General features: G+C 31.5%; 1 protein-coding gene across 3 annotated transcripts in view; it reads right to left on the reverse strand.

The window, feature by feature from the left end:
• The window catches only part of NCAM2 (neural cell adhesion molecule 2), a 545,360-nt gene that overhangs the window by 208,231 nt on the left and 323,899 nt on the right, over window positions 1–13,230 (reverse strand). For all 3 annotated transcript variants that reach the window (XM_037742419.1, XM_017539495.2, XM_037742422.1), the window contains exon 6: window positions 5,070–5,187. In XM_037742419.1, the coding sequence (XP_037598347.1) occupies window positions 5,070–5,187 (118 nt within the window). The remainder of the gene's footprint in view (window positions 1–5,069; window positions 5,188–13,230) is intronic.

The raw sequence follows: 13,230 nt of genomic DNA on the forward strand, positions 1-13,230 counted from the left end.
AAAAAAAAAAAGACAGTGGAACAAGTAACCAGTTATGAGGTTAACAGGATAAGAGAGGCAAGAATACTACAGAAAACATGCAAATTGAAGTATCACAAAGGGATACTATGAATGACTTTATGCCAGTAAATAGTATTTAAAAGGAACAAATTTCTGGAATTGCATAATCATCTAAGCTCACTAAAGAAAATTACCTGAATAGCTCTATTTCTATGAGAAATATTATTGAATTTGTACTTAAATATGAACTTAAGAAAAATCATGACACAGTTTCACTGGGAATTTTTTCAGACATTTAAGTAAGAAATAATAAACACTATATAAAAGATATATTGGAAAACAGAAGATGAAAAATACTTCACTACTCATTCTATGAGACTAGTAATGCCCTGACCCCTCATGAACAATAAAATGGTAGAACAATATTTTTCATAACAATTAATATAAAAAAAATTAACAAATTATTAATATATTGATTCTAGCAATGCATAAAAAAGATAATGCAGTCATGCATTGCCTAACCACAGGGTATGTTCTAAGAAATATGTCCCTAGTCAATTTGCAGCTCTGTTTACATCACAGAGTGTACTTACACAAACCAGTACGGTTTAGCCTATTACATACCTAAACTATACGGTATGGCCTATTTCTCCTAGGCTGAAAACTTGTACAGGATGTTACTATGCTGAATATTGGAAGCAATTGCAACGTATTAGTAAATATCGGTGTATCTAAACATATCCAAACACAGAAAAGGTACCGTAAAAAATATGGTATAAAAGATTTGTTTTAAAAATGCTATACACTTATAGGACACTAACCGTGAATGGAGCTTGCAGGACTAGAACTTCTTCTGGGTGATTCAATGAGTAAATTGTGAGTGAATGTGAAGGCCTAGGCCATTAGGCTATAGCACTCTAGACTTTATAAACACTGTATACTTTGGCTACACTAAACATTTTCTTTCTTCAATAATAAATTCACTTTTGCTTTTTTTACTTCATATACTTAAATTTTTTAAACTTTTGACTTTTTAAAAATAACAACGTAAAGTATAAGATTATATAACAAAATATTTTCTTTGTTGCTTATTTTACAAGGATTCATTTTTTTCTGGTTTTAATTTTTTATCACTAATTTTCTAAATGAAGACACAAACACCCAGGTTAGCCTCGGCTGGCTCAGGGTCAAGATGATCAATATCTATGTCTTCCACATCCACATCTCATCCCACTACAAGGTCTTCAGGGGCAACGACAGGCATGGATCTGTCATCTCTTAGGATAACAATGCTTTCTTCTGGAATTTTGCCAAAAGACACTGCCTAAGGCTGTTTTACAGTTAACTTTTCTCTTTTATAGGTAGAATGAGTTCACAGTAAAATAATGATTAAAAGTGTACTATAGTAAATATATAAACCAGTAATATATTTATCAAGGATTCATGTAGTGTACATAATTACATATGTATGCTTTTATATGCAGATTTACTCCAGTATAATCACCAACTCATGAGTAATATGTTGAATTCTGATTTTATGATGGCTACCATATCAATAGACCATATGACATTTTCAGCTCCATTATAATCTTATGTAACCACTGTCATCTATGAGGTGTGTCATTGATAGAGGTCATTATGAAGGGCATGCCTGTATATCATGATTAAGTGGGTTTTAAATGGAAATGCAAAGTAGTTTTAACATTTGAAAACAGATTAGATTTACCAAATCAATGAGCTAACAATAAAAATCCATAAGGTATTCTCAATATAGAAATATAATTCGTACAAAAATGAAGGGAGGAAACTTTAAAGTCATTGCTTTTATTCCCATTTTGATTTACATGTCACTAAATGTCTTTGATTCTCTTTGTGAACATGTTTTATAATTCCCTTATAAATGGTCTGTAGTTATTTTCTTTACTGATGTTACGAACTAAATTCCGTTTCCTCCACCCTCAAATTCATATGTTGATGTAGTCCTAACCCCCAGAATGACTGCATTTGAAAATAAGACCTCCATGGAGGACATTAGGTGAAATCAGGGCATAAGAGTGAGGTCTTAATCCCATAAAACTGGTGGTTTTTGTTTGTTTGGTTTAAGTTTTAGTAACTATTATTGAAGGTTCGACCATCACCATAAGAGATCTCTCATACACATCTAGAGTTAATCTCTATTCTCATATCCAGCCTCAGGCAACCCTTTATCTGCTTTCTGTTTCTATAAATTATATGCATGTACTAAATCTGCATATGTACCCCCTGAATCTAAGATAAAAGTTGAAATTATTAAAAACAAATAAACAAACAAAGGATTGGTGTTTCTGAAAGAGAAGGAAGGTGCACCAGAACTCTATCTCTCTCCATGACTTTGTACACACAGGAAAGGCCACTCTGCTGGTACCCTGATGTTAAACATCCAGCCTCCAGAACTATGGGAGAGAAAATTCCTATTGTGTGAACTACACAGCGGGTGGTATTTTGTTTTGGGAGTCCAGGCTGACTAGTACAACTGACTTTGCTCATCTTGCTTGGAAATATTATCTCTATGAAACCGTCTGGACATTTCTCTCAGGGCTGCTACCCTACATTTCCTGATACTTGCAGTAATTTTTTTTCTTTTCCACAAACATGACATGTCTACATGTACAGATAAAAGGTCAGAATTTCCTTCTAAAACAAATTTTATCTTTGTTAATGTTACAACCACAGACTTTCATCCTCCCAGTATATATTTTATGTCTAGAGACTAGGACAATTATTTAGGTTTTAAATAAATCATTATTTCATCCTATTCAAGGGATGAAACCTAATAGCACATGAAGATAAGGAGAAGAAAAATATAGATTTAAATTACTCATTATGTTATCCTCTGAATTTGATTTATTCTAGTCTGTATAATATTTCCAATTAAATATAACGATTTTGAAGAAAAAAATAATTTTAATAAAAAAAAAATCTCAGCAGAAAATAAGTCTCTCTCAAAAACAAAGCCAGCTAACACTTTCCATCTGCTGGAGAATCTTGGTATTCTGGTGAGAAGTAATTGATAACTTGTTATTTGGAAGGGTTGTGGTGTAAACAATGAAATAAGACCAAACCAAAAGCATCCAGTCTCACAATTACTATTCTAACTTGATGGTAAATGTTCTAATATTATCCTAAAGATGGGGCAAATGAGGAATCTGAATAACTTAACATCAACATACACAGGTGGGGAAACTGAAATTACTATCAAATTGGAATCTCTGAGATCAAGTTAACTCAGAATTAAAGGAGTTTTTCTTCTTAAAACTGTAGTCATATTTTGCAAGGGCATATGTTCAAACACCGTAACAATCAAGCACTCATCTTCCATATATTTCTCTCTGAAATGACGAAGTGCACATAAATATGAATTCACAGGATAAAAATGCATGCTCCTTTCACATTCTTGAATGCAGGAAGTCTTCTAGTCCCTTTACACAGGACAGTTTACATTTTGCAGCATTCCTTAAAAAATGACTGAAGATTATTTCAAAACAGTATTACTCAGCTATAGTTTCCTACTAGCTACTATTCCCACTATTAGTTTGTGGAATCATCAATTACATTACTTAAGATTGGCATAGGCTAGAAGTTTAGGATGTTTTTCCCACTACACATCAAAGTGGAACACAGGTATCTCAAGGGTATTTTTGTTGTTCAATTTCCTACTCATACTATTTTCCTGCTGTACTTTCTTTATCTGTCAAACAAATGTTGTTCAAATAAGAAAAAAGAAATCTCTTTGGAAATACAAAACCATAGGAAAAAAGATTGTGGAACAGTATTTGTTCATTGGAAGGAATGATTCGATAGCTTAAAAGTGTGAGTATCTGTGATACACATAGGTCTGATACAGACTTTTAAGGATCTACACTAGTAAACCTGCTGGTTTACTCTCTGAGTTTGATGATGATTATCTGGGGTGAATATGTTAATATTCAAGGTATAATCCTACTACAAAATACCAGCAGTGCATCACAAGAAAATTAGTGTCTGAAAAGAACATCTAAATACATAATATTTGAAGAAATATCTCATTTACTGCTACATCCTATATTTAAAGGATAAGTAGTGTAAGCAGTATAAACAAAGGGTTGAAAGTTGAAGATAATGTCAGTAAATGCTCCAGCAAAAAATAAAAAATTAGTTTGGGATTTCAATTATTGTCCTTCAAAGAAGTTTTTTTAAAAAAATAACCTAATCCTTAGTAAGGACACTTTTGCGCATTTGATGTATATTTTGCTAATCTTTTAAAATTATTTTTCACTATATGGTTTACAAAGTGATTCTATAAACACTTGTACCTAATGCTTTTGCAGTAACCTGCATTACTAATGCTTATTTACAAGATGGTCCGGTTTTAAAGTTTATTGTCTTCAATTTAGCAGTTTAGAGACACACCTAAAAGAATGGAGTATTTTAAAATATTCCTGATCTTAATGTTAATCAAAGAATATTTTAATTTCTAAAATAAAGTAACAAAACTATCAAATTATAGATTTAGAATACATAATTTACTCATTTGATGAGGTAATTTTAAAAAGTTCCATGAATTTAATATGTAATTCAATTAAAACACTATAAAATAGGCTTTGGTATGATACAATATTTTGTGTATAGTGCAATATTTTGTGTATAATACAGATATTTACACAATTATATTCTAATAAAATATGATATTGCATACACATGAAAGTGGTATCAATAACACTAGAATATCTATTTCAAGATACACTGTAGTGATAATAAAATGTTTGAATACATCACAGATGCCACAACCCCATTTTTCCAAAAGCTTGCTTTTATGGACAGAGTAAGTATAATGGGTACAGCCTTTGACTCAGAACATTAGAGCGTGATCACACTGTTGATCTCTTTAGTGGTTTAATCTAACGACCTTAACCCCAAAAATAGCACCAGAATTTTTTTTTAATTAAACTAAAATGCAATGGTTTGCTTTTTACAAAATGACTAAGATCCCAATGCTGTTCCATGAGCCTGATAATAGACACAAGCCAGAGGGAGGTGGGCGCACAACCTACCTGAACCAGGAGATGGTGGGTTCCGGAGAGCCTGAGGCCCTGCATGAAAACACCATCTCTTCTCCTCTCTCAGCTGTGGCATTAAAAGATTTCTGAGGCATTGAGATTGCTGGCGGCACTGAAAGAGAGATGAATATAGAATAAATAGGGATGAAAACATTTTCACTAACATCATTTACAGAATTTTCACCATTTTAAAAATACTAAGCTTTCTAACGTTATCCTTCACATCTCCATTTATATTAATGGAACTGATTTGGTTTCGTAGTAAAATAACTTTATCACTGATGCGCTTTCTAATGTGCCATAATTAGATAATTTGATAGTGTGCCAAATATCAATTCATTGTAAAGCTTTTCTCTATTAAATCTATTAAATTAAAATATACAATAAAATAAACATTTTAGCAAATATATATACTTCTAGGAATTATGTCTTAGAAAAAGACAACACCACTACACTTGTATCAATCTGGAGATCTACGTTGAACATAAGTGGATTTCCTGTTTGGGTTCTCATTGGTCTGTGTAATGCCATAAGCAATCAATCACTGCTTCAAAACAGGGCTTTCAAATTCGGTGTTAAACCATAATGTTCTTTCTGATTAACTACACTTAATTTCTTCAAGCAACTATAGAATGTGTTATGAAGAGAAACTGCATAAGGCATAGAGTATGGAAATAGATTTTCATGAACTGTTCAATTTTAAAATTAAGCATCTCCAATTTCTAACTAATTACATTGGAAAAACTGTATATACTGCACATTTGGAACATGTTGAAACTGTTACTGAAATGCACTGTTTGCAATAAACAAATCACTAGCATCCACAATAGAAACTAAATTTCAAAGTAGAGCATACATTCTGCCTCATTGCACACTTTCATAATTTTAAGCTGAATATCATAGAGTAACATTCCTAAAATTGAGAATATTAATAATTTTTACATAAAATAATACCAGAAAGGCATTTAAAAGTGTGATTATACTCAAACATCTCTACAACAGCATTCAGGTCAGCATCGATGCCACATTGCTTCCATTGATGGTAAGGAAAAGAAGTGGTATGTAACTTAGCAATTAAACACAATAAATCAAGTTTCTGCCTTTATGGATTTAGATACAAGAAACATAATCTGACATGTTGTCTCTAAAGTAACATAATAATTACTAGTATTACAAAGTATAGACCTTTTTCAGATATTAACTCTGAATTTTAAGTTCATTGTCATTTGATTATCTGTACCCTGTTTTTCTTCCCTTGTAATTATAGAAAATAGCATTTTAAACAAAATGCATGCTTTGCCTATTATTATTTATAAATTTAGTTGCAAGAGCAGTATTACTGTTTTTATTACAGTAAAGGATTTTTAACCCCATAGAGAATTATAATGAAATGAATTCTTTAATGGATTTGTATTCCATGGGTATTGAGTAGTCAACATTTACTGGAAAGTTTCTATTTTTATATATTATCTATCTGGAAAAATCATGGGGATGTATAGGAAAGTAGTTCTATTAACTCCCACTAACATGGACATAGTCGTTCACTTTCAAGTTATAATTATCCTGACTGGCTGCTTAGGCAACAAAATTACCACTAATTTGATAGAATGATTTACCTTTTATTAATAAAGGCATTCAGCAATTTCATATGTTTTCGGAGTCTTTAATGTCTTTCCTCAACCCCCAAATATTTCTCAGAAGATAAAGATGATACTAACCATGAAATGCCTATTCATGTCACAGCTTGTGTGGTTCAGATTAACCAGCGCCCATTAATTCCTTCAAGCTTATTTGTGATAAGGAAAACTAACTCCACTCAACCACAGTCAGGAAGTACACTCATTTGTAAATCAATTCCAATTCTGTTTTAAATATAAAGCAACGAATAAATGCACACATAGATTTTTCATCTAACAGAGGACTGCTAATCTTAAGACTCACAACCCTTTATTTTTCTTTCCTTCTTTTTACTTTTTTTTTTTTTTTTGATCCAGGGGGCACACAAGCAGGTTTGTTAACTGGGTATATTGCGTGATTCTGAGGCTTGAGGTAAAGGTGATCCAGTCTTCCAGGTAGTTAGCATGGTAACCAATATGTAGCTTTTCAGACCATCCCACCTCCCTCTTCCCCCTTTCTAGGAGTCCTCAGTGTCTATTGCTCCCATATTTATGTCCAAGGGTATTCAACGTTTACCTTGAATGTAAGAATAAGCAGTATTTGGTTTTCTGTTTATGCATTAATTTGCTTAGGATTAATAATGCCTACAGCTGTATCCATGTTGTAGCAGAGGACATGATTTCATCATTTTTTATTGCTGTGTAGTATTCCATGGTGTATATGTACTGCATTTTATTGATCCACTCCACCATTCATGGGTACCTAGGTTGACTCCATGCACCTGATGTTGTGAATGATACTGCAATAGGCATACAAGTTCATATGTCTGGTACAATTTATTTTCCTTTTGGCATATACTCAGTATTGGGATTGCTGGGGTCAAATGCCAGTTATACTTAAGTTCTTTATGAAATCTCAAAATTACTTTCCACAGTGGCTGAACAGATTTACATTCCCACAAAGAGTGTATAAGCATTCTCTTTTCTCTGAAGTCTTGACAGCATATTATTTTTTGACTTTTTAAATAATAATCATTCTGACTCCTGTGAGATGGTATCTCATTGTGGTTTTGATTTACATTTTTCTGAGGATGAAAGCTGCACAACTATATCCATTTGAACTTTGATAAAGTTAACAAAAATATTGACTCCTTATTCAGTAAGTGGTGCTAGGATAACTGGTGAGCCATATGCAAAAGAAGTAAACTGGACAACTACCTTTCACCATATACAAAAATTAACTCAAGATGGATTAAAGGGTTAAATGTAGGACCTTAAACTATAAAAATTACATAAGAAAACTTAGGCCATACCCTTCCTGATTTTGGCTTTGGCAAAAAATTTATGGCTAAGTCCCCAAAAGCAATTGCAACAAATACAAAAATTGACAAGTGGGACCTAATTAAATGAAACAGCTTCTGCACAGTAAAACAAATTATCAACAGAAAGACAGAGAGCCTAAAGAATGAAAGAAAATGTTTGCAATCTATGCCTCTGATAAAAGTCAAATCTCCAGAAACAATAAGGAACGTAAACAAGTCAACAAGAAAAAAACAAGCAAACAAATCATTCAATTAAAAATGGGAAAACGACATGAACAGACATTTCTCAAAAGAAGCACACAGGCGATCAACAAACATGAAAAAATGTTCAATATCATTAATCATCAGAAAAATGATTTTACTTTAATGGCTGTGTGTCCATTAGAAAGTCACAGAAGGGATCATAGTTAATGGCCAAGAAATAGAGCAGATTAACACCAAAGTATTTGATAGTTCTAACATTCTCTATTTACATTCTCAGCCTATATGAAAAGCAAATTAGTTTATTTCTTTGGGTCTAACCATAGTTTCATTAACACACTTCTTTCAATTGCACTTTATTATATGAAGAGAGAAAAGTGAAAAACCTGGAAAGCCACATTTGCAAAGCTGATTTATATTACTCACAGATGATAAGAAATTACATGTTTCCAGTTAATTTTAAGAACCTTCCTTTGATAACAAATCAAGTAGTCTCATTTTACAATATACATATTTGATAATTTTTCAAACAATTGTTTATAATATAAGGTAAAGAGTGATGAGTATTTTAATATTATATAGCCTCTCAATAGACAATAAGGTATCTTAATTATGGATAATACATTCATCATTATTGTGATCATGAAATTGTTACTTTCATATAGTCATAAAAGGCATCAAAGAAACTCATCTGTATTGTTTCTTTTCTTAAAAAAAATTGTATGTTTCGCTCTTTTTTACTGCTGCAAATGCTGTAATATGATTTAACAGCTCTCAATTTCCCTTAATATTGCTTTGGGTTAATTGCCATAATCCTCCATTTTGAATTTATGAGAATGATCAATTTAAAGTGCTATTTAATGAGAATGCTTTTCTGGAACTCAAAATGCATACAAAATTGAACAAATGCAAAATACAAAATAATAGACATAAAGAACAATAATTAATTTTATAATTTCATTTCGAAAAATAGTCTATCTTCCTGATTACTATAAACAAAATACATACATACAGTTCTTTTTACATTAATGTAGCTGAGTGGCCTCCAATCTTAACTGTCAACTAATTTGGTTTATCTATCTTGTTATAAAATCTAATAAATACAGCATTTATCTGCATATTTCACTAATAGCAAATCTTGGGCATTCCCTACGTGGTTGTTCCTAATTTGTGAATGCAATAAAGCAGTGACATAATTGCCATAATGTATTGAGTACTGACTTTTAAAATCAAACCTATCTGAACAACACAGCAAGGGCTTTATTTAGTACCATCAGATTGTAGGAGAGTGAGGATCAAATTGGCTCATTAGGTTGGTTTAAAAATATATAAAAAAATAGTTTCAATTGACATTTAAAATTACATTCTTAATGAAAGATAATACAAGAGGAATCAGCAGTTTAATAAAATAAATATTTCCTTTCTTAGCAAGTACAGAAACAATGAAAAAATTGTTAACTCATGCTTCGTTGCATTTTCATAATTATGCTTTTCTGCATTTTCCAATTAGTTGCCAAAGGATCCTGATTAGTATAGTTTTTTAAATTGGCTTTTTGCATAGATAAGATGCACAAGATCAAAAATTTAAAAAGAGACCATTAAAACTATTGTTATTTTTTATTAATTACAGTTGTTTACAGGTATTCACCGGGGATTGATTCCAGGAACTCCCTCAGAGAGTTGTTATACTGTATTGTTCTTTATCTGTATGTTTTCATTGTTGTATTGTTATTTTTATTGCTATTATTAAAAATATTTTCAATCCAAAGTTCTTTGAAAACACCAGTGTAGAACCATGGTTATAAAGGGCTGACTGTGCTGGCATTTCTTTCTTTTCTTTTTGATACAGCGTCTCTCTCTGTCACCCAAGTTTGCATGCAGTTTTGTGATCAGAGCAGCTCACTGCAGCCTTGAACTCACGGGCTCAAGCAGCACTCCTGCCTCAGGAGTTTCTCCCAGAGCCTGGCTACCACTTGTATTTATTTATGCAAATATTTATTCATATTTCAATATTTTATTTTTCCTTTTAAAAATCCACCTGTTTTTATACTCTTCTTCTTTTATCAAGGTAAGAATACATGAAGAGACATATTTATATCAATATATAAATAAATCCTCACTCTTATTCAAACTGATCAGTATTCCTAACCCTGTGGATACACTATTGGACAAGTATTAAGTCATCTGCCTAAATATAACCAGATATATATATATATATATATATATATATATATATAATATATCTTTTACAGCATTTGTATACACAACAATTCTATATTTAGTTAACCAGAATTGAAATTCATAGGTAAAATGGTAAATGAATATTTAATATATTGATTTAAGGATATTAAATCAGCTATTTCAAATTGTCCTCAGTAAACATTATGCAATGTTCTATACTAACAATGGATTATATTTATAATCAGAGAAGTACAAATGAACAAATTAAAAAACATAAAAATAAAAATTTTAATAAATATTTTTCATACAATTTTCTAAAACTAATTCATTGCTAGATGTCTACAATATTTTACCACCAAAATAAAGTGCTTATTAAATAAAATCTAAGTGAAAAATTACTGTTAAAAGTAGGAAAAACATTACTGTGACTTTATTTTTGTCAAAAGAAGTCTCTTTGCAGTATGAGATGATAATTAGGTAAAAGGTCATAGTTAAAATGGAGGATCTCTCAAGTCAATAAACATATAAATAAATAAATGCAAGCGTGAATGTTCCTTGAATTCTTGAAAGCTAATTTCACCATTAAACATGGCCCTATCTATGCTCTTTCAGAGTACATTGTATAGTTAACAATATTCTACATCAAAGGCCCTCAAGGTTTTCAAGAAACCTTGAGGTCCAACATCTTTCAGAAGATCTTTAGGGTCACCCCTAACACAGTCAAAGGATTTAAGAAGAACAACCCCAAATCAAATCGTATATGCATATTAGCAATACACATTTGGAAAACACAATTAAAAAAATAAAACCATGTATACCAGCTCCAAAACTATATTTATCCTACTTCGGGGCCTGCCAAACAAGCAAAATTTCTGTAGGATATCTCAATGTTGAAAACTACAAGGATCTGATAAAAGCAGCGTAAGAAGATTTTAACAAATAAGAAGTCATACCATGTTCATACATTCGTAGACTCAACATAGAAAAAAAGTCAGATTCTTTCAAAATTAGCATAAAGCATCTTCACAATTCTGATTAAAATCCTAGCTTGATATTTTTGTGTAGACAAATTGATGCAAAACTTTAAATGGAAGGCAAATAAATTATAATTTTCAGAATCATTTTGGAAAAGAAAATTGGATAAATGATACTACCTGATTTTAAGTGCATTGTCAATGCACTGTACTATTTTGAAAGAAATATTTTTCTGAGCAGTAGGTTTCAGCTCTGGGACTTATAAGCTGTGGTAATTGTGACAGTGAGCTAGTGGACAAAAAATACACACTAGACCAAAGGAACAGAAGATTGCAGAAATAGACACACAAAATATAGCCAATTGCTTTTTATTACCAAGTAGAAAGGCAATTCAATCTAAAAGTGATAGCCTTTGAACAATGGCTTTGAAACAGTTGGATATTCATATCCATGCAAATGCATGAACCTGAACACAAAACTCATTTTTTATATAAATGTAAGTACCAAACGGATTATAGACCTAAATGATGAACAAAAATGTATAATTTTTTTGAAGAAAACATAGAAAAAAATCTCTGTTACTTAGGGTAAGTACAAAGTTCTTAAGATATAATGACAAAAGAACAGCCCTAAAAGGCCAAAAAGAAAAAGATTAAAAATTTGGACTTCTTCGAAAGTAAGATATTTTACTCTCTGAATGACACGATTAAGAGGATATAAACACAAGCCACAGAGAAGGATGAGAAGACTTGAAAATTCTGTATCTGAGTGATGACTTGTATCCAAAATTTATATTTTAAATAATTAAATTCAACAATGAAAAAATAATTCATTTAGAAAATGTAGGAAAATATTTGAACAGACACTTCACCAAAGATGGTGTGTGTATGGCAAATAAGCATTCATAGAATTTATAAAGAGCTCTCAAAATACAGCAGCAAAAAATAAACATTACAATTACAATGTGGGCAAAAACATGAAGGGATATTTCACTGAAGAGGATTCATAAATGGAATATAAACACATGAAAAGATGTTCAATATAATTAGCCAGTTATCTAGAGGATCTAGTTAGAAGAAGTCAATACCTGTTTCGAAAAAGAAAAAAAAAAAAATCTGGGAAGGATTTATCATTCTAGATAACACTCTTAATTTTAATGTCCCTTCTACTTTCACCACATCTGAAGTGACTTGCTTCATTAAAGTCTTAAACCCCTCAAAGTCATCCATGAGAGTTAGAATTGACTTATGAAAATTTACTGTTAATATTGATATTTTGACCTCATTCCATGAATCACAAATGTTCTTAATGGCATCTAGAATGGTGAATCCTTTCCAGAAGTTTTTCACCTAACTTTCCTCAGATTTATCAGAGGAATACCTATCTATGTCAGCTAGAGACTTAATAATACTATTTATTAAATAGGAACATATAAAAGTTAAAATTTGTCTTTTATCCACAGGCTACAGAATGGACGTTATATTTACAGGGATGAAATAACATTCATATCCCTATATATCTCCAGTGGAGTGCTTGGGTAACCAAGTAAATTGTAAATGAACTGTAATATTTTCAAAGAAATATATTCTGATCAGTAGGTATCAACTGTGAGCTTAAAATATTTGGTAAACCATGCTATAAATAGATGCGCTGTGATCCAAGCTTTGCTGGTCCATTTACAGAGAACAAGCAGAAAAGATTTAGCATAATTCTTAAGGGCACTGGGATTCTCTAAATGGTAAATAAGCATTGGCTTCAACTTAAAAGTCACCAGCTGCATTAGTCCCTAACAAGAGAGTCAGTCCCTCCTGTGAAGCCAGGTGTTGACCTCTCCTAATAATGACAATGCTAGGTAACATC

This window comes from Cebus imitator, unplaced genomic scaffold (genome assembly GCF_001604975.1).
Source record: "Cebus imitator isolate Cc_AM_T3 unplaced genomic scaffold, Cebus_imitator-1.0 Scaffold7, whole genome shotgun sequence".
Taxonomy (NCBI): Eukaryota; Metazoa; Chordata; class Mammalia; order Primates; family Cebidae; genus Cebus; species Cebus imitator.